This window comes from Sceloporus undulatus, chromosome 11 (genome assembly GCF_019175285.1).
Source record: "Sceloporus undulatus isolate JIND9_A2432 ecotype Alabama chromosome 11, SceUnd_v1.1, whole genome shotgun sequence".
NCBI classification, from domain to species: Eukaryota; Metazoa; Chordata; class Lepidosauria; order Squamata; family Phrynosomatidae; genus Sceloporus; species Sceloporus undulatus.
In genome coordinates this window covers 4,042,967-4,063,933 of record NC_056532.1, presented here as the reverse complement: position 1 = coordinate 4,063,933, position 20,967 = coordinate 4,042,967, and the positions used below count along the sequence as shown (strand labels likewise).

At 49.6% G+C, this 20,967-nt stretch overlaps 4 protein-coding genes across 6 annotated transcripts in view; 1 reads left to right on the top strand and 3 right to left on the bottom strand.

Moving 5' to 3' along the window:
* Nucleotides 1-5,794: 5,794 nt before the first annotated feature.
* The window catches only part of TMEM270 (transmembrane protein 270), a 22,985-nt gene continuing 7,812 nt past the window's right edge, over nt 5,795-20,967 (bottom strand). The window contains exons 1-3 of one of the 2 annotated variants that reach the window (XM_042442319.1): nt 10,501-11,132; nt 9,740-10,153; nt 5,795-8,861 (exon numbers count right to left, since the gene is read on the bottom strand). In XM_042442319.1, the coding sequence (XP_042298253.1) occupies nt 8,622-8,861; nt 9,740-10,120 (621 nt within the window). In that variant the 5' untranslated portion in view covers nt 10,121-10,153; nt 10,501-11,132 and the 3' untranslated portion in view covers nt 5,795-8,621. Of the gene's footprint in view, nt 8,862-9,739; nt 10,154-10,500; nt 11,133-20,967 lie in introns of those variants that run through there. The other variant, XM_042442320.1, reaches the window with a different exon arrangement.
* Nucleotides 11,250-14,909, top strand: METTL27 (methyltransferase like 27). The gene is made up of 5 exons (XM_042442316.1): nt 11,250-11,424; nt 12,139-12,267; nt 12,664-12,799; nt 12,892-12,984; nt 13,974-14,909. The coding sequence occupies exons 1-5, from the start codon at nt 11,278-11,280 to the stop codon at nt 14,198-14,200; spliced, it is 732 nt and encodes a 243-aa protein (XP_042298250.1). The 5' UTR covers nt 11,250-11,277; the 3' UTR covers nt 14,201-14,909.
* LOC121916821 (claudin-3-like) overlaps nt 15,013-20,967 on the bottom strand; it is a 12,326-nt gene continuing 6,371 nt past the window's right edge. For both annotated transcript variants that reach the window (XM_042442315.1, XM_042442313.1), the window contains exon 2: nt 15,013-16,653. In XM_042442315.1, the coding sequence (XP_042298249.1) occupies nt 15,997-16,638 (642 nt within the window). In that variant the 5' untranslated portion in view covers nt 16,639-16,653 and the 3' untranslated portion in view covers nt 15,013-15,996. The remainder of the gene's footprint in view (nt 16,654-20,967) is intronic.
* Nucleotides 16,634-20,951, bottom strand: LOC121916824 (claudin-4-like). Its single transcript, XM_042442318.1, has one exon. It carries the CDS (start codon nt 20,353-20,355, stop codon nt 19,726-19,728), a length of 630 nt encoding a protein of 209 aa, XP_042298252.1. The 5' UTR covers nt 20,356-20,951; the 3' UTR covers nt 16,634-19,725.

Sequence of the window (20,967 nt, the reverse complement as noted above, 5' to 3'; positions counted from 1 at the left end):
CATTATTTTCTACAGTGTAGATGCACCTTCAGTAGGTGAAGAAAAGAAGAGGAGGAAGAATCTTGCCCTTCCCAGTTGGCTCAGGCAAAAGCAAACTGCTACAACATTTCCTAACTTGTGGGTTCTCCCTTATTTGTGACATTTGCCCTATTCCCATTTTCTATCTGCGGAGGAGATGCCGCCAGTAAAATGGCTCCAATGTGCTCTCTCTCGTTCCAGACAGATCTGGTCATCCTTCCTCCAACAACACACACACACCCCGAAACAATACAACCCCACACAGCCTCTCTATACTAACCCAGACCATGCTATTTAATATAACAACTCAAAGAGTACCGCCCCAGGGAAACACCAAGCAAGGCCTCCCAGGGACTGGAGACGGAGGGAATTATGTACTCCGAGTTTCCAAGCTGGTGTGACTAGGGATTATAAATAGCAAAGCCATGAGAGGGCCCAGTTTGCAAGTCTTGTGGCAGACAAAATAGCTCCTCCAGGCCACAACTGATAATGGGGAGTTGGCCGCTATCTTGTTTTCCGTTGTGTTTGGAAACGAAGACAGCGACGGCGGACAGGCGATGGAGAGACGATGGGGTGCATAAAAGCAACCTTGCAGGGAGGGTTGCACAGAGAGGTCCAAGTCCTTTTCCTTGCAGGCATTGAGAACATGGCCATATCAGGGACTGAGTGGGATGGTCTCCATTTTGGGTAGAAAGGAGGAGTAGGTTGAGGACGGAGAGTTGTGGAAAGGAAATAGGGAACGTTCGCCTGACATGACCAGGGAGACGTAAAGAAGCCTGTTCTCGGCCTATTATTGCAGTGGGAGCCCTTGGTATCTTCTGGGGTTTTGGTTTCAGGACCCCTTGTAGATACCAAGATCCATGGATGCTCAAGTCCCATGAAATACAGGGATCTGTATCCTGGTATACATTAGAATTAGATCATTCTATCGTTCAATCAGGTATTTACGTCTAGTCCAAGAATGCGTCCTACTATGGTGGGTTTGCCAGAACATATTTCGCAACTGGTTTCACATTGTGTCAAAGCAGAAGCGATCCACAAAATGGTGTCACTGACCATCAAAAAGGCCAGCAGACGCTCGCTATCAATAATGAGCCATGAGCCCCTTTGCTTTTTCGGTTCCAGCCCTGAATTCCTCCCATTAAACGCTTCAAATGCGGTATCTTGGGTCGAAAAAGACGGCTCCAACATGTTGCAAAATCCATAGATTGTTCTTGCTGCCTTGATAGCTTCTAATGGGAGGAATGCCTCCCCAGAATAAAACCAGATGTGTGAATTTTAATCAAATCGACCGTGTTCTGTACATGTTTGAAGCAATCTTCGCTTACTTGGCTTGGGGTCCTGGAGGATTCTTTCCTGGATTGCTGCAATTTTTGTGCGCTGATGAATTTAAAGAGGAAAGAAAATTTTAAGAGGAAAACGGTCCTTTGGACTGTCGGGATGGATTAGAAAAACAATCTATTCACAGCCAGTTCAGGATGTCTTTGCACAGCTGAAGTTGTGGAAGGATGCTTGGATACTCTACTCCTTTGCCTTGCCTTGTGCTTACAGAGACCCACACCACATTGTCTGGGGGGGGAAAGCAATGAACAACTAGCACCACCCAAAAAGTCTTTGCATCAGTGGTGTCACTAGGTTTGGTGTTACTTCAATGTAGTAACTCATGTTGTCACCCACAAGCTTGGAGCCACCAAGACAAGAGTCTCTCAGGAGTAGATTGGGCCACTAGGGAAAGAAAGGCTCCCGTCGACTCGCCACCCAAAGCTGGTGGACCAGGTCACCCAAACGGACTGTGTCCCAGGCTGTTCTGGTCTTGCCATCTTGTGTGCAGGTCCTAAGGGGGTCCAGGCAATGTTGTAGACTCAACTCAACTGAAACAGACTTAAGCCATTTCAGTGACTTGACTCCTCAGGCTCCAAATCCAAGTCAACCACCATACGACCCAGGCTTCTCCAAACCAAGAAGCATTGGGAGATGTTCCAAGAACCACAAGCTGCTGGTGCTGTCCGGGAAAGCGGCCAAGCGGCTGAGAAGGCCAGCTTAGTTCCCAAACAAACAAACAAACAAACCCCAGACTGGCAGAGCCTGAGCTAAGTACCAAAGTCTTTGAGTCCAAGCGCAGTATGACAAGAGGGATTATCAAAAGAGTTGTCAAGAAGTCCGAAGTCCAGGGTATCAGATCGGCAAGTCGATAAGGCAGTAGAAGGTCAAGGGGTCCAGAAGATCAAGATGGATCAGCAGTCCAAGAAACAAGGGCTCAGGTGCCAGAGCCAGAATCTTTCCTCAAGAAGGACAAATAATCAATGGCAACTAGACACACATGCTCCAGCTACCTAAATAGGCAGACAGCATGCATTCAGGTGTGTCTGGTTAGCAGCTCCTTTCTGATACAGCCTCTGCAACCTTTGAAGGCCCTCCCTTTCGGCCCGACGCTCCCCGAAGGTAGGCACACTACCCTGATCCTCCTCCATGTCCGCAGACTCGGCCACAGGCAGACTTGGCTGCTGAAGCTCTGGAGAGGCCCCAGACTCTGCTCAGGCTCCCCAATTTCAGGCTCAGGGCCCAGCGGCTCCGGCTCATCCTCTGAGTCCTCCGAGGCATCCTCCAGGCTGGGCATGACAGGTGCCATTTTTAGTTTTCTCTTCCTTGCAAGGTGGATGGTAAAGGATGGGAGATGGGCGGGTGGCAAAAAAAAATCCCAAACTGTTTGGAAGAGAAGAGCCTAGAATCAAAGAAGCGGAAGGGACACCAAGGTACATTTAATCCAACCCTAAATGGCAGGACTACAGTCCAAAGCTGAAGAGTCTGTGAGAGGTGGACATCCAACCTCGGTTTTCAAACACACTGGGAGACCTTGGACAAGTCGTACTCGTTGATAGGTTTGGAAATGAGTTGAAGTCACACAACAACAACAACAACAACAGCAATGTGTCACCTCTCAGCCTTCTCTTCTCCAAGCGAAGCATATACCCAGCTACCTGGGTCCTTCTTATCCATCTTGGTGGGGTGGCCAATGCTTCCCCACTTTGGGATGATTTACGGCCAGGTTCTGCCCAGCCTCCGGCTAGCTCTCCCTTTGCTATCTGGTCGACATCCGGTGAGGGTTTGCCGGGCCAAGGCAAAATGCTTTCGTGACAGCTCCGTTGGCTGTGAGCTTGGGCAGGAATGTCTGGATTTACGAGCTGAGAAACTGGGCCAGCGTCCAAGGAAGGCTTTTCAGGGTGCTTCGCGGCACTCCTGCCTGGCCTAGCTTGGCCTCTGTCATGGAGAAGGACCCTGGGCTCCATCCAACGGTGGTCTTGGGGATGAAATGACCACCTTGACAAGGGAGCTGGCCACCTTCTCTCCGGTGCGGACTACCTCTCCATCCAAGAGGCCAATTGTCACTCCGGATGCCTGGGCAGACGAGGACAGTAGAAGACAAATGTCTTGGTGAATTAGTTGCCACGTACTCATTATTTCTGCTAATGACTTGCTCCTTGGAGAGCTTTCCTCCTCCCCGTCCCTTGGCTCCAAAAAGCTGCCCTACTGGAAGATTTATCTGCAGAGAGGCTGATGATGTGTCAAGTTGGCACCCTGCAAACGCAACAAAGCACCACTCAACAATACATGCCCCTTGAGAGAGGGAGATGTCCCATGCTGTCGACGTTTCCAATGAGCGGATAGGGTGGCCCAGTACTGAGAGGAGACTGTCTCCTAAGGATGTCTCCTAAGCAAGGGAGGATGAGGCAATGCTCGCTCGATGCATGCTCATGTACAAATGTGCCAATGTTACAATAGGACCAGGCTGATTTGCAGCCTGACGGAGAGGAACCTGGAGCCTGTCCATCCGCGGTGAGAACATCAGACATGTGTAAAGGCGTCGGAATGAGACGGGACATCGCCTGAAAACATGTCCTAATTGGAATCCATTCCCAAAACAAAGACCCTGCGATGCAAAGGCACAATGTGCACAGATCTGTTCTACAGATAGAAAGAAAGAAAGGCAAAGATTCGAGATCAGCTACTTTGACTGCCGCGGTTCCATCCTATTAGGCAAGTTCCCGATATAGAAAATACATTGCAGAAAAGCACACCTCTCCACAGAAGAAATGGTTTCTCATATGCAATTTTCTATGCGCTCCCTGCCCACCTCCACCAAAGAATCATTTCCAAACTGCAAAGTGTTCCTTGGAAACTACACTATCTTTGAGAACGTTCTCAAGCAGGGAATGAAAAGGGAGAATGGTTTGCTTCTTGCCTAAGCAAGGAAGGAGCTTAGCCAAAGCACCTTGCCCTAGGATAACCGTATGAAATTCATGGTCGCCATAAGACAGCAGGTGACTTCAAGACGCATACAGACGCACGAGAATGAAAGTTGCAGAGATGGGACCTCTCTCTATGACTTTGTCTGATCCTTTTGTGACGCCCCTCTCACACGATGACCATCATAACATCGCCACCAAGAGAAGCACTGCAGGACTTTCTGTGTCTCTGCGCTCTGTGCGACGCTGGGAATGTTAATTTCATGGGGGACGATGCCTTTGCGTTGCTCCTTCCCATTGTCACACACACCCCATACTTCTCCATCTCAGGCACTTGATAATGCCTGATAATGCTCTAGGAATGCTGCTGGGACCAAGTTATTTCTGGTTTTGGAAGAACATGAGGTCATTCTCCCTCTATGCTGCTGCGCGAGCGCCAGATCTTGTGATACTGCTGCCTTATAAAAAGTCTCCGTCGGGCAATAAACCCCCGAGCCAAGACATGCTGTTGGATCAAACATGTCCCCCGAGAGTGTTCACCGCCTTCCCAGCCGAGGAAAGCTTGACCGAGCGATTCTTCCTTGCAGCCTGGATCCCAACGCCAGGGACAAAGGACACTTTGGATGTTCACTTTCCTGTAGTCCGTCCACACATGGGTTTCTTTTGCTCCGCTCTGGCTTGCGGTCCATGCATGCCCCGCCAGTGCACTTCCTGTAGGCACACAATGTGCACAGAACTATCAAAGGTGGGAATGCTGCACCCCTCCAAATCTCTTTTGTTTGGATTGCAATGCCCAGTATGCCCGGCCCAGGGTCGCCCAAAGTCATCATGGCAGAGGAGGACTGGGCAGGGTAAAATGTAGGAGAAAGAGTACAAAAAACACTCATAGAAATGTGAAAAAGGATAGTTTACCCAAAGATGTGTGGACATCCAAGTCAACAAAACCATCACATCTAAAGTGCTTCTTTCCATTATAATATTTTTATTATTAAAACACCAATTTATAATACAAAATACAAAAGAAGATCATTACATTTCTTTTCTTTCAATGTCTTTCTACCCAATCTATCACTGTTCTTCCAACTTTGCTCCTTCCTAAAGGCTTCGTCCTCTCTTATCTTAGCATCACTTTAATATATTATTTACTCTTATATTTAACATTAAAAAAGCCCTAGATTCAAACCCTTACACCTATATATTTGTGTTTAACTCTATCTCTGCCTTTAACCTCTTACCATTTACCTTTATTCACGAGTCAAATATCATTAACTCCGAACTCATCACCAAAAGTTTCTTATCTTTCGAATATTCCCACCGCAATTGTTCCTTTTCCCCCAATTTGTATATAACTTTCCCATAAGCTCCATTCTTTATGAAATTCCTTCAATAATGTTGGGCCTATATAGACAGGCCAAAATAAAGCTGCTTCGGGTCACTTTGGAGGTGTGCTGTTTAAATGACACATGTGTCCTAAAAGTCCAGAAGTAACGCCAAAGCCATGCTCTGGTCCTAAGGACTGGAGCATGGCTTTGGCGCGGCTTCCAGACTCTCCCCAGACCCTTTGCACCCAGAGCAGTAAGCCAACCTCTCTCTGCCTACTCTGTGTTGTGTCCCCAGCCAAACGTCTCCATCCCTCCATTGCAGGAATATCCCGATCCAATCGCTGTCAAAATTAAAGCCATCAAACAGTCCAAAATCCCATCCCTGGACCAAGCCCTTGTTCAACAACCCTGTTTGAAGAGAATATGTAATACATATTCAAAGATACGGCCTTGTTTAGTCTGTAGACCTTTGAGACTCACTGAAGGAAAGGAGTCAGCGGCACGAGCTTTTGTGGGCTTCAGTCTACTGATGGAGATCAAATGCACCTGAGGAATAGACCGAAGTCTACGAAAGCTCAAGCTGCCAACCTCTTTCTTTCCTTTCGGATGTTCTGCACCTGGCTGAGCCAAAGTTGCGCAGGTGGAGGGAGAAAACAACATGGCCGGGGGGAGATGTCTCGTCTGAACCGAACCCTACATCTTGGCTTGATGTCCACCTCCTTTTCACGCTGACCGTCAGAGTCCATCAAAGCTGTTTGCACAGCTGCGGCCACCTGAGCGGAGCACGTGGCTGCCGCGGCCACCCCTGGCTTCCCAGAACATGGTGTCTAGGAAAGCATTGCTCTGAAAGAACTGCTCTGCAAAAGAAAAGGAAGAGAGGGGAAAAAACCAAGAGGCTTTTGGAGAGGGACCCAGCCCAGGAATGTGAGTCTGAGCAAAGAGAGCCAAGACTCCAGACAAGCTGTCCAGAGAGGGCAGGGAGGGGGGTTAGGGAAAGGAAAGGACGGAAGGTGGCAGGCCAGCCCTGGCACGGTCCCTGTTTGTCTTGTAAGAGGACCCGGGGACTCAATTAGCAATGGAAACATCGCTCGACGTGCGAACCAGGCCATTAAAGTAATGGTTTTAGAGTGCAAGGCAAAGGGAAGGCCTTGCCGAACATGAAACATGGAGGTGTCGTCCAGCATGAGACCGTTGCTAGAAACCTGGACTGACCCCTGCTGCTTTGAGGTTGGGGGGATGAAAGGAGGCTTTTGAGCCTATAAAGATTTTCCTAAAACCTCTCTGCCAAAACTCGGTGGGAAGAGAGAGGCAGCAGAGGGAAAGCTGGCCATAAATCCTAGCTCTGGTGTGCTTTCCTGCTCCCAGCCGTCTGCCCAGAAGCGCAACCCTGCCTCTTTTCATGGCCCATTGGTCCCACACCCTGAACAAGGATCGATGGGGCTGACCAAGGGGCATGGGGTGCATTTCTTGCTTTGCAAAAATATATGACAATGTGGATATTTCTTTTGGATGGTTGTTACAGGGTTGGGATCAGCTTGCCTCCCCACGTCCGCCTCACATTTGCCTGTATGTGCTTCCAAGCTATCTGGTGACCTATGGCAATTTCATAGGTTTTCTTAGACAAGGAATACTAGAGGTGGATACAAACACCTGAGATTCATTGATGGTCTCCTGTCCAAGCACTAACCAAGTTGACAGGCACATGTGAGCATAAAGCGATGTTCTCTCATCTCTCTTGTCCTTCTCATTCCCATTCCAGCAAGAAACCGGTGCATGTTTCTATATGTTTTCAGAATGTACCTGCATTTGAATATCTTGTTTAAATGCAGATTTTGGGGTGCGTTCTTCCCCATTTACTCTGTGCGTTGTTTGCATGCCGTTTCCATGTGCTTCTCGCAAACATTCGTCTGGTTTGGTGACCTTTTTTCTCCTCGCTCTGAAATGCTCCGCAAGCCTTGGAAAGGGAGACATTTCCAACTCAAGCTGTTTCTGTACCAGTCTTGGGAGGTGGGAAATGGCCATTTCGGCAGTGGAGTGCAAACCCAATGCATTTCCCCCTTCTGCTAGTTCTATCCATGTTCAGGAAAAAGAATGATCAGAAGTGTCAGACACAGGCGTCCTCTCCTGGTAAAGAGTTAGATTGCTCCTTTCCAAATCCAGAAAGGGAGGAGAGAGTCCCTGGTAGTGATAGGACTTTCCATTCATTTGGATTTTACCAGCACCTTCATGGTTTTGCATCCAAGCTCTTCCTCCCTTTTCCACTGATCCCATGTCAGCCCAGATCAGGCGACCCTAAAGCAAATCTATGGAGGGGTTCTTGGCATGTTTCTTCAGAGAGGGTTTGCCATTCCCATCCTCTAAGGCTGAAAGGGCTGTCAGTGTGAATCCCTAAAGTTATGAGATCGTAAGTCCACTTATGACCTCATAAATATTGAGCCATAGTTTTATCCTTGTTGGCTAAACCTGGTGTATTCATTTGACCCGTGTACAAGATGTTGATGTTCCCCATCCCTAGGGCTCTGCCCCCCAAATCCTCACCTTGCAACCATATTCCCACCATTTTAGGGGGTCATTCACACTTGCTTTTTTGAATGAAGAGATTCGCATCTCTGCGCCAATCCAGAACCGCTTCAGAATCGGTTTGGTGTTTCCACTACGTTTACCACAATCGAATCTCTCTGTGCCATTTTAACCCGGTTGCTATTTACATTAGCCACTGTATCAATTTGAAACAGAGGCGCCTCCATTTCCAGGAACAATGCAGCGTGATCCAAATCAATTTGGTACCGAAGATACGGATTGTTGCGGCTCTTTAAAAAAGAACCGCTAAAGGGTCTGGTGTCAAATGCACTGGTTTAGGTGGGCTTTTTAGCTACCACTCTGTTAACTGTCGGAGCGAGTGTGAATGTCACGGAATTAAACCGGTTCCAAACCGGTTTATTTCTGTAGTGTGAATGACCCCTAGGAGTCCTGCTCCTCTCCTGAGTACAAATCCCAAACCCAAGCTACCCTTTCAGAGCTGTTTATTCAATGCCAGTTAGAACTTGTCTTCCCGCATTATCAGCGCCACCAACGCCTTCTCCTCCTCCAGCTCCTCTTCCTCTTTGGCCAGCCTGGCCGCCTGCTTGTAGCTGATCTCCAGAGTCCGGGCGATGCAGCAGATCACCCAAGCCAAGCAGTAGGCCGGAGCCCAGGCCATCCACACCACGAGGCACTTCAGCCTCCAGAAAGCCCTCTTCAGCAGAGAGAGAGCCCAGGCCAGCTGCACATTCAAGGCCTGGAGTGGGAGAAAGACAGGAGAAGGAATGAGAGAGCAGGCAAGCAAGGAGGACAAGGGGGAAAGAAAGACAAAGAGAAGAAGGGCAAGGATAAGGAAAAGGAGGTGAATGGAAATAGAGGAGGAGGAAGAGGTGGAAAAAGTAAAGGTGGAGAAGGAAGAGAAGGTGAAGAAGAAGAAGAGAGGAGGAAGAAGAAGAAGGGGAAGAAGAAGGGGAAGAAGGAGGAAGAGGAGGTGGAGGGGAATAAAGGAGGAGGAGGAGGTGGAAAAAGGAAAGGTGGAGAAGGAGGAGAAGGTGAAGAAGAAGAAGAGAGGAGAAGGAAGAAGGAGGAAGAGGAGGTGGATGGAAATGGAAGAGGAGGAGGAGGAGGAGGAAAAAGTAGAGTCGGAGAAGGAGGAGTAGAAGAAAGTAGAGGTGGAGAAGGGGAAGGAGATGGAGAAGGAAGGAAAGAAGGAAGGAAGGGGGAAATAAGGAAAAAGAGTGGGATACAGAAGGAAATTAATGAAGCAAGAGGAGGAGAAGATAAAGGAGAAGGAGGAGGAGGAGAAGAAAGGTAGAGGAGGAGGAGGAGAAAGCAAGAGTGGAAAAAGAGGAGAAAGAAGAAGAACAGAGGAGCAGGAGGGACAGAAATCAAAAAGAAAGGAGTATTTCTGAGCTTTGTGCAGTCTATTTGAAGCAGAGCTCTTTTCAGGCAGGGCCAGCCAATGGCTCCCATGTCAGTGGGGCAGTAAATCCAAGCCAGGCTTTAGCCAGTTTTACAAGTGCTGAACTTATTTTGGTGTTCGGCACCATGAATTAAAACCTGGCATGGATTCACTGCCCTGCTGACCTGGGAGCCGCTGGCCGCCCCTTGTTTTTCCGGTCCTGGGAGACTCACCAGTCTCCTCACCACTCTCCGCAGCAGCGGATGCCAGCCGGGCAGCGTGACTCCGCTGCAAACTTTCCAGGAGAGGAGCAGGAGCATCATGAAAGCCAGGAGGACGTTCTGGGCCCAGCAGAAGACCAAATCGGTGGCCAGCTCCATGGAGGCGTGGACCCAGCAGAGGATGTCCCACTGCACCTGCTTCAAGCAGAAGTACCAGCCTAGCAGTCCCACCCGCAAGGAGAGCAGGTGCAAGTAGAGGGTGCTCAGCGCCCCGTAGACCATCCCCTGGAAGCTTTTCCCAAGGGACACCGAAGGCAGGAGGGGGCCTGAAGGCTCAGGGACTTGTCCTGGAGGCTGAGCATCGTGGGGAGCTTGGCGGCTGTCCGGCTCCATCGGGAAAAACAACACAGGAGGTGGTTGAGGACTCTGTGGGTTAAAGAAAGCAGTTGAGGAGAGCTTAAAATGTACAAGCAACTGGGAAAGGGCAGCCTCAGTTCCCATCCTCCACTGGCTAGACCATTGCTCCTGACACAACAAGAAGGGGTTGCCGTATATACGCAAAGATAAGTCGACCTCAGGTTTTTGGAGTCAATATTTGGACTAAATTTTCTAGCCTTATCCATGAGTATATACAGTATATCCAGGGTTGGCTGCGTTGGCCATCAAGCAAACCCCAATGGTGTCCCAAATCCACCTGTTCTAGCGTTTGCCCTCCAGGTCCCACTTGCTGTTTCGAACCCAAGACCAGCTGGGGAATTGCAATCCCGTCTCACCTGCCGCCCACAAACTGGGAAAGAAACGCAAAGTAGGACCTCGAAGCTTGAAGTGTCTCCTCCTTGTAGCTCCCAAACTGGAGGCCGAGTGGCTGGCTGCCAACTGGGCCTGGCAGCGTTTGTGACATCAGCTGGGATGCGATGGCTGTGAGAGTGTGTCTCAGCATGGAGGTCACACAGCAGGCCTTGGGCAATAAGTCACACTCTCTCAGCCTCAGGGGAAGGCAATGGCAAGCCTCCCTTTGAACAAATCTTAGCAAGAAAAACCTTAAGTCAGAAAGGGCTCGAAGGCACCCAGCGCATATGCGCACATGGCTGTGGAGTCTATAGCAGTGCTCCAAGGGGCTGGGCTCAATTCCATGAAAGGTTTGGGTCCTCTACAGTTCGGACTACAACAACAGTCAATCCATTGATCAATATATAAGTCTAGTCAGTCAAATCATTGATCAGTATATAACAAGCCATTTATCAGTATCATATATATAAAATTTATTCGGTCATTGACCAGCAATCAGTATATAACTCAAATCCATCAATCAGTATATAACTCAAATCAGTCAGTCCATTGATCAGTATAACTCTAATCACATTCACATTGATCAGTATATAAGTCTAATCAGTCAGTCCATTGATCAGTATATAACTCTAGTGTGAATCCATTGATGAAGAGAGAGAGAGAGAGAGAGAGAGAGAGAGATGGTTTGGACTACAACTCCCAGAAAGCCTTAGAAGGGGGAGGCACCCACAACGATCCCACAGCTTGGGGACTAGAGGGTCATGGGAGATGTAGTCCTGCTGGCCATGGCCACGTCGCCCGATCGCCTCCTGGACCAGGTGCGACTCCGAGTGGCTCAGGTGCACCAGAACACTGATCCGGAGCAACAACTCCGCTTCTACGACGCCTGGGCTGCGGACTATGAGCAGGTGGCCCTAAAAGCCCTTCTTCTCCCTTGCTTTCTCCTTTGTTTCCCCCCTTGTTCCAGCCAGGCACTCTCCAAGAGCTCCCTGGAGCATGTGCAGAGTGCCTTTCCCTTAAGCCACTATTGGAAGGACTTCAAACCAGGGGAGGAAGAGGGAGGACTAGATGCACCCTTCCTCTGCCGGGCCACAAATCCCATCGTCCCCCCACCCAAGGCCAGGGATGCTGGGAACTGCAGTCATCTGGAGGAAATAGAGTGGGAGCTCTTGGGATCTGTGGGGTTTGGTTCCAGGAGGCACCAAAACCAGAGGATGCTCAAGTCCCATTGCATACAATGGGGATATTATTATTGTTGTTGTTATTATTATTATCATTATTATTACAATGGGCCCTTGGTATCTGTTGGGGTTTGATTCCAGGATCTGTCATGGAGTCCTAAATCTATGGATGCTCAAGTCCCATTATATACAATGGGCTGTTCCTATTACTATTACTGTTGTTGTTGTTGTTGCTGTTTGTATCCGCTGGGGTTTGGTTCCAGGAGCCCCTGTGGATACCAAAATCCATGGATGCTCAAGTCCCATTACATACAGTCAGGTATCATCATCATCATCATTGATAGTGAGAGCCCTTGCTATCTGCTGGGGTTTGGGATCCATCACCTCCCAAGGACCCCAATGCAGACACCCCCTCAGACTCTCTCTTTTTGCTCCCATTAGGATGTGTCTGTGCTGCAGTACGAAGCGCCCAGGTTGGCAGCTGCCCGCCTGGCCTCCGTCTTCCAAGGAGACCCCCAGGATGCCCTGGTGCTGGATGTGGCCTGTGGCACGGGGCTGGTGGCCCAGGAGGTAAGGGCAGAGGGGTGGCAACTTCACCAGGCTGCATCCACATTGCTGAAATAATCCAGTTCGATACCACTTTCACTGCCATGGCTCCATACGATGGAATTTTGGGGACGTGTAGTTTTAGGAGACATTGTGCCTTCACTGTCAGGGAGCTTTGGGGCCACAGCAGACTGCCAATCCCAGGATTCCATAGCACAGACCCATGGCAGTTAAAGCAGCATCAAACTGGATTATTTGTGCATTGCAGCTACACCCCAAGAGACTGTATATCTTTTGGATGGGTAATCTGGCCATTTCTGGATGTGGTTTCTTATATCTCTGTCTATGTATGTATGTATGTATGTATGTATTATTGCCATTGACATTATAGTCATTTCTATCCTCCAATTGACACTTCAGCTCCAGGCGTTGGGTTTTCGTCACCTCCACGGCGTCGACGGGAGCCAAGGGATGCTGGAAAGCGCCCGGCGGAAGGGATTGTACCAGGATCTGAAGCGGTGCCTCTTGGGCCAAGAAGCGGTGCCAGCTCCAGAAGGTTAAGAGCACCACTTCGGCCCTGGAAAAGTGGGTTCTGGATGTGGGAGAGAGGAGCAAAGAAGCAGCTAACCATTGCTCCTTGCCCCCCAGGTTGCTACGACGCCGTCGTGATCGTGGGCGCCCTCAGCGAAGGACAAGTCTCCGCCAGCGTTGTCCCAGAGTTGCTCCGTGTCGCCAAACCAGGTGGGACATCCTCGAGAGAGCTGCCACATCGACACCGCAGAACTTGGTGGACCCGCTTCCATAGTCAGTGGAGTAGCAAGTCCAGGTTTGGGATGTTTTGACCCGAAAGCTCGGTAAAACCTGGAATGGATTCGCTGCCCCGCTGACATAGGAACCGCTGGGCATCGCTGCCTTACTAGGCATCTCACCCAGGGGAGGTTGGCGTTCCACGTTGGCCAAGCGCTTATATCAATCTCTAACTCACCCACTGAAGCGGTGATATTAGGCAGGACCAGAATCTGCTTGGCACTTGGAACTGTTGGGTTTTCCATTGCCATCCTCTGAGGCTGAGATGGTGTGACTCACCCAAGCAGGTTTTCATGGCCAAGTGCTGAATCAAACCTCAATCTCCAGGGTCCTAGTAAAAACTGGCAAAGCACTACGCCACAATGGCTCTTAGTTTGGGGACTGTGAAATCCCCTCAAACCTCACTCACTGGGAAGCTGGGGGCTCTGTTCCTCTATCAGTCAGGAATGGTTGTGGATGATAGGAACTGTGGTTCCATTGAAAGGAGAATACTTGGGGGAGGCTGGCATAATATACGCCTTTGCGTTGGCTCAACAGTGCAGTATCTGCGCATGGCATGAGGTGGCGCTGCTGACCACTCCAGACGCTTCCCTTGCTGTTGCTTTGCATCGTGTTGGAAACATTCCTTCCTCTGCTTTCCTTTCAATGTACGGATATTTATTCCAGGCATTTATTAATTGCTTTTTGGCCTAATAGGGTCCCAAAGGTTGAAATGACCTCCGTTCCCAAATGTGGAAGGGAGCGTCCAGGTAGAGGCTGGATGGCTATCTGTCGACAGGGCTTTGTGTCTTCCTGCAAAAGCGGGTTGGACTGGATGACCCTTTGAGGTCTCACCCAACACTAGGATTGTAGGATTTTGTGAAATGGAGATGGAAGGGGAAGCATTTTAGTAAATGTCGTGCCTCCGTTCTTTTGCCCCGCAGGGGGGTACCTATGCCTGACCACGCGCAGCAACAAAAGCAACCTGCCCTTCAAGGCGGAGCTGGAGAAAGTCCTGGACGACCTGGAACAGAGAGGATTGTGGGGGAAAGTCATGGTGGAGGAAGTGGAGCAATGGGAGAGGGCCACTTCGGAGGAGGAGTCTGGGCACGGCTCGGACTACATCCCAGGCATGATCTATCTGTATCGAAAGAGCGGAGGACAAGACTGAAGAGGTTGCTTTCCCCTAGCTTAGATCCAACACTGATGTTCTGGACCATGTGCAGAGTGCCTTTCCTTCACTGCAGCACCAGAACCAATGTTTAGGATCATGTCTCAGAGTATGTGCAGAGTGCCTTCCCCATCTATGCCTTTTGCTGCCTTTGCCGCTCTGATGTTTGGCCGTACGTGTTCCATTTTTCATCTAGAGTTACTTGCGGATGTGTTTCCCCTTTTCCCCACAGAACACCAAAGCGAGGAAGGTCTTTATAGGTGCGTGCGTTCGCTCACCACTCGCACCACAACTGGCTAAACTGGTTTCTCATCCCCGGCAGACAGAAAAAGGTTTATGACCAGTGCATTATGCGCTGCAGGAAGCCATAGCTCAGCGGGGATGGATCTCTCCACTAAAGGGATCAGCTTGGGTTGCCATCGCTGAACAGAAAAGACAACAAAAAGGAGATCCCAGAGGATTAGCATGATGTACACAACACTTAGGGGCAGCCAGCCTGGTGTGGTGGTTTGAGGGTTGCGCTCAATGGACCTGCCCATTAAAGCAGTGTCAAACTGGGTTATTTCTGCAGGGCAGACACTTGAAGAAAGAAACAGGCAAACGTGTGCACAGGTTTTTGGTGTTCTTTAATAGAAATTGTCAGGTTGGAAGCAAGTTATTCTAGTCTTTACCATCTCACAACAACTGTAATAAAACACAAAGCAAAGTCCACACAAGAGCGATGCCTTTATCAGCAAACCAAAAATGCACAAAACACACCCTGCCAGCTTTGGATTGGAAGCTTTGTTGGTTAAAGTGGTGTCAAACTGGATTATTTCTGCCGTGTGGCTGCAGCCTGAGTCGACATTTTGCCGTGAGCTGAGCGGGTAGAAAGGCAAGAAAGCAGAGACAAGGAAACCTGGCTTCCCTGGAATAAAAACCGACCGATCCACCAAAGGGCTCCACCTTGAATTCACTTCTTCCTTTGGAGCGCCATGGCCCAGGATTCTGCCCCTATTTAGGCAAACAAGGCGGCCGTTCCAGGTTTCATTGTGTTTGCCTTGTGCACCTGGTTCACAGTGGATCCAGCCAGATGGCATTCTTTATAGACGCACAATGTTTGTTTTAAAGCACTACAAAGTGTGTGTCATATGTCCCTTCCAAACAGGATGGAGGGACGAGATACAAAAGGCATCAGAATAAACAATTGTTATGAGCTTTCTCTGGACTGTGAGCAGAGGTGCACACATACAGAGGCTGCATCTACACGGCAGATTTAATGCAGTTCTACACTGCTTCAACTGCCATTGTTCCGGATGAAGCCTCATTCTCATCTAGTTGCTTCTAGTCAGAAGGTGGATGCAGAGCAGAGGGTGAGCCCTGGCGCTACATCTAGAGCTTCCCATTCAAACACACATGTTCTCCTATTTGGAAATGAAGGCAGAAGTCTGAGCGAAACTCTGGGCTGTTCCCAGATCAAGGTAAAATGCGGGAATCCTTCCTTCTCACTTATGGAGGGAGGTCCCCCATTTTCAGGGCAAGAGATAAGGGCTGGGCGCAAAAGAGGAGAGCAGCCCCTTGTGACCATTTACAAAGCTTAACTTGGTTACCATCACATCGTGCAAAGCTTAACTTGAGTTTACAATAACATGCAAAATCCACAAAGCAGGGAGACCTTTCTCTGGAGCAACCCAAAAAGTCGCGTCGTTTGTTGATGCAATTTGCAAAGCCTCTCCTTACTTTCTTTCCAGCTAGGATTTATTTAAAGCAGCTAAACCAGAGGTTTCACCAGCGCCATCCCTGCCTCACACATTGAGTCAAACATAGTCCTTGCGGGCATAGCTTCCTGATGTTGGTGGCTTCCCCACCGAGTATCTCACCGGGTAGGCTTTGGGGCCTTCCCTCGGAGGGCAAATGCAGCCCAGCATGGCACCTCCGAAAACCAGGAGGGCACTGCCTGCCCACCCCACGTAGAGCGAGACCCCCAGCTCTCTTTTGAGGGCCTCCGGGACCAAGGGGTTGTAGAAATTGCTGACCACATTTCTAGCCGACCAGGAGACGGGGATGAGGAGGGACAACCCAGCGAGGATGAAAAGGCCTCCGGCCACGGCTGAGATCTTGGCTTTGGCCTCTCGGCTTTCCACGCACTGGGTGCATTCGGCTCCGGACACGGCGAGCAAAAGGGCCAAGACGGAGATGGCGATGGAGACCACCACCAAGGCGCGTGCGGTCTGGAGATCAGGTGGAAGGTCCAGCAAGGAGTCGTAGACTTTGCACTGCATCTGCCCGGTGCTCTCATAGACACAGTTCATCCACAGCCCTTCCCAGAAGACCTGGGCCACGATGATGTTGGAGCCGATGAAGGCCGTCACTTTCCACATGGGCAAGGCGCAGGCCAAGATGGAGCCCAAGCAGCCCGAGAGGGACAGTGCCAGGCCACCCAGCTGTAGGGCCGACATGGTGATGCGTCCCACCTGTGGCGGGGGAAAGGGTACCGGTTAGTTGGTGGGAATGCTAGTCTACCACACTGGAGCATGAAAAGCTTGGCAGTCTGGGTGAGGTGCAGTCTCTCAGCCTCAGGGGACGACAAGGGCAAACCCTTTCTGAACCAACCTTGCCAAGAAAATCCTGTCACAGGTTTGCCTTAGGGTCACCATAACTGAAAAACAACTTGGAGATGCACAACAACCATCAGAAAGCAGCCGCTCACATGCCTCAGTTCTACCAAAGTACCAAAAAGAGAAGTATTGAGCAAGCATGCAGGCAACTGAGACTCTTTTCTGACTATCCCAAATGAAGCATTTGCAGCGCAATCTGCAGCCAACAGATAACCGGTTTGCTTAATTAGTTAACCTTGCTAACTAATTGTTTCATTGGTGAGTCTTACTAATGATTTGATTGCTCTCGAAGGTATAAGTAACTATATTAAATAACAATTAATAACTCCTTGCTGGCTTGCTTACTAACTAATTCATAGTGTCTTATAGAAGGATAAGTGTCCAAGCCATTGCATTTCTCCTTACTCCGGATGGATGTGAGAGCTGGATGATAAAGAAAGTAGCTAAGAAAAAAGTAAACTCATTTGAGAGGCGGTAGTGGGGAAAAGTGCGGAGGACACCCTGGATGCCAAGAGGACAAACCAAGGGCTCCTTGGTCAGATCAAGCCTCAACCGTCCCTGGAAGACAAGAGGGCTACATTGGAGTTGTCATACTTTGGCCACATCATTGGAAAAGACAGTCATGATGGTAGGAAAGATGGAAGACAGTAGAGAGGAAACCCCATGCCAATAAAGGAGGTCACAGGGATGGATTCACAAGGAGGATATTGGGTCTTGGAGATGTCTCATCCGCAGGGTCACTGTGAGACAGGGCTGACCCAAGGGCAGTTATCAAGAACAAACTTGAGAGTAGGGATAGTCTCCAGGACCAGAGAGCATTTCCCCCCAAAGCCTCTCTTCCCAGCGTGTTGAAGAAGAGGCGATTGAACCACCGGGTTCCTTATTTGAGCACGGAGGCTAAAACGCCAAGAGGCAAAATCCTGTTTTTCCAGTAGCCCCACCTGGCCTGGAAGACAGGGCAAGCCGGCGTGGCTCAACCCGGCCTCTGCAACCAATGCACCACCAACCTCTGGCTTCCAGGAGAAACCCAGGAGCCATGCATAATAGGAATAATGCGCTGTCTGAATTTAAAGCTGCGCCAAAGACCAGTCTCTCCCAGCAAGTTTATCCAGATGGTTTTAAATTGTGAATTTAGATGCCAGGTTTTCAATGCGGACTGTTTTAAAAATACTTGCCCTTTTAAACTGCTGCATGCTTTACTGGACGCATTTTAATTGATGATGTTGGTTTGTTGTTGCCATATGTTTTAAAAAGCACACAAATGCATGCGCACTTGGAAACATGCGTGCAGCCTGCGGCAAGCGCTCATGTTTTCTAAAATGCGCAGATCTCGAGAAGAAACGCGTGGAGAAAAAGTACAGGCTTATTATCGTTTTATCCTTTTTTATTTTTAATACATACATATATATATAAAAAGTGTAATCTAGAAATATACACAGAAAATGGGTGTGCAAATGTAAAGGCAGACCCGCAATACACAGTGACAACCCACATCTTGTTGCAGCCAGAAGCTGAGCTGGGCAAATGGATGATTCCTGACAATGATGCCCAGAATTCTGGGAGCTGCAATCCCAAAAAGGACTGGTAACTGGGCCGGTGCATTTTCTTCTTCCTCTCCCTGGCCAGAAACAACTGCATTGGGAACTGCTCCTCCCGGGGCCTTGCCCCTGGGTTTACAATGGGGTTGTGCAAGAGATGAAGAAATCTCAATCCAGCTCCCTTGTTATTCGGTCTCTCTTTCAATCTCTTGCACAACCTGGATGCCCAGCCCTGTCTCAAAGGAACTCAAAGGGACCTGAAACTCCACTCCTTTCTCCGCAGGGGATCGGAAATAGGTTGCAAAAGGGTGAACAACCTGTTGTTGTGTTCCACCTGCAAAGAGCAGCCAGCCACCTGCATACATTTCTCACAATGCAGGGAAAAGGTTCCTTTGAGGATGAGAAGACAGGAGGGATATGGGGAACACCCCCAAAACCCTACAACTGGCCACTTAAGGGAGTTACAGGCCTGAATACTATTGCAAAGCCCCAACAAAAATAGATCCCTTTCTGAGATTTCCATTAGTGTTGACTCACAATTCAACAACTGATTCAGAGCATCTGCTTCCATTGGGAGTCGCAAGTACCTTTATAATTAAAGACAGGCAGTACATATTTGGCTGCTATACTATACTTGACTACTACCTTCAACCATCCCAGTTTGGCAAAAACAATCCCAATTAATCCTTTGCATTCCCGCTTTCCCAGCTGCTTTCTCTCTCTTTCCTCCGCATTCTCCCTCTGTCCTCGGTTGCAAACTGAGTTCAAAGCGCAAAAGGAGTTTGCACTCGAACTTGGAGACTGAGCACAAGTTATCTCCCAGCTTAGGAGTTGACATCCTGATGCATTAGCAGGCCTGTCTTTCTAGTCATGGTCTCCAGAAAGGAACATTGCTGAGCACCAGCACCTCTGCTTTCCCCCTATTTACCCATGGGAAATCCCATGTCCTTTTGGGCAGACAGTTGGTCTGTTACATTTCACAAGTCACATAATGAACAGCAGGGAAGTCATTGGTGTCACAGTGTCTGGTTACATCCAAATATGTTCAGAGTCCTCTCAGTGTGATCCCTTCCCTCCAAGTCTTCTGTTAGCCCCTTCTCTATTTCTCCTATTAACATAACTAATAGAAAAGTCATAAGCAATACACTGTATCGCTGTCACATTTTGTGTTACGCCACAAATGCAACAAGTCACTTTCCCCAACAAGTAGCACTTCTCAAACGCTGGAAGGAGAAATGGGAGTCATTTCGTTCTTTACAAAGTAACTTCCAGGCTCTGCCCCGCAATAGAGCCTACTCAAAGTCACTCAGATCCACCTCCGTAGCACCAGGAGGGAAGGAATAACCCGCGTTTTAAAATGGAAGGAGGAGGAGGAAGGGAGGCGGCGTCCTTAGACGTAGTTACTGGCTGGCATGGAGCGCGTGGCGGTGTACTTCGCCGAGTACGGCTTCTCACTTTTCGGGGGGCAATTGCAGCAGAGGAGAGCCCCTCCAATGAGGAGGAGGCCACTCGCAGCCCAGCCAATGTAGAGCGAAGGCCCAAACTCTCGCTTCTGGCTGTCCACCACCATCGGGTTGTAGAAATCCCGGATGATGTTGTTGGCCGTCCAGCAGAGAGGGATGAGCACCAAGAGGCCGGAGAGGAGGAAGACCACGCCGGCCGTGATCATGATCTTGGCTTTGCTGGCCTCGTCCTCCACGCAGTTGGTGCACTTGCCGCCCAGGATGGAGAAGAGGAGGCCCACCACCGCCAGGATGATGGCGATGATCACCAATGCCCTGGCCGCCTGCATGTCCTGGGCCAAGGCCAGCATGGACTCATAGACCTTGCACTGCATCTGCCCGGTGCTCTGGACCACACAGTTCATCCACAGCCCTTCCCAGATGATCTGGGCCACCACAATGTTGTTGCCGATGAAGGCCGTGACGCGCCACATGGGCAGGCCGCAGCAGAGGATGGCGCCCAGCCAGCCGATGGCCGAGAGGGCGATGCCCAAGACCTGTATCCCCATGGAAGCCATGCTGAGATGCTCCGCTCTCGTTCCTGGTCTCTTCTTCTTTCGCTGGGAGGCTGCAACAGGTGGAGGAGATGAAGACGGCGCGGCTCTAGTGAGCTGCAGGTGGCAAATTTGGGGAAATTATAGGCTTGGGCAACAGTGGGAGCGGGGTGGAGTTTCCTGACTCCATCCAGTCTCAACAGACACCGAGGCTCAAACCAGTTCCCCAAGATTCCTCCCAGATCTGGCTCAACATCTCCAGGATTGGGCTGTTCGTCCGGGCAGCCAGGGTTGTGTTTTCCCCAGCCACAAAGAAACAAAGATCTCAAGACGCAATAGGAGCAGACAGCTGGGAAAGTGTCCTTTTATACCACAGCTCCATCATCATCATCATCATCAGTCGTCATCGTCATTTATTTCTTGCCTAGGTTCGAGGCATAGATCAAAACACATAAAACCATTTAAACACATCCTCCGGAGCGTGTCCAGAGGAGGGCGGCCAAAATGGTGAAAAGTCTGGAAACCACAAAGCCCTCTGAGAGGTAGCTTATGAAAGTGGTTAGGTTTAGCCTGGAGAAGAGAAGGATAAGAAGTGATACGACAGCCCTGTTTAAATATTGGAAGAGGTGTCACATT

Excerpts from the sequence above, each read along its gene's own strand:
- METTL27 (XM_042442316.1), top strand. The coding sequence starts at position 11,278 with ATGGGAGATGTAGTCCTGCTGGCCATGGCCACGTCGCCCGATCGCCTC. Across the intron at positions 12,800-12,891 it reads AGCGGTGCCAGCTCCAGAAG|GTTGCTACGACGCCGTCGTG; the intron begins GTTAAGAGCACC and ends CTTGCCCCCCAG. Across the intron at positions 12,985-13,973 it reads GCTCCGTGTCGCCAAACCAG|GGGGGTACCTATGCCTGACC; the intron begins GTGGGACATCCT and ends TTTGCCCCGCAG.
- LOC121916824 (XM_042442318.1), bottom strand. The coding sequence starts at position 20,355 with ATGGCTTCCATGGGGATACAGGTCTTGGGCATCGCCCTCTCGGCCATC.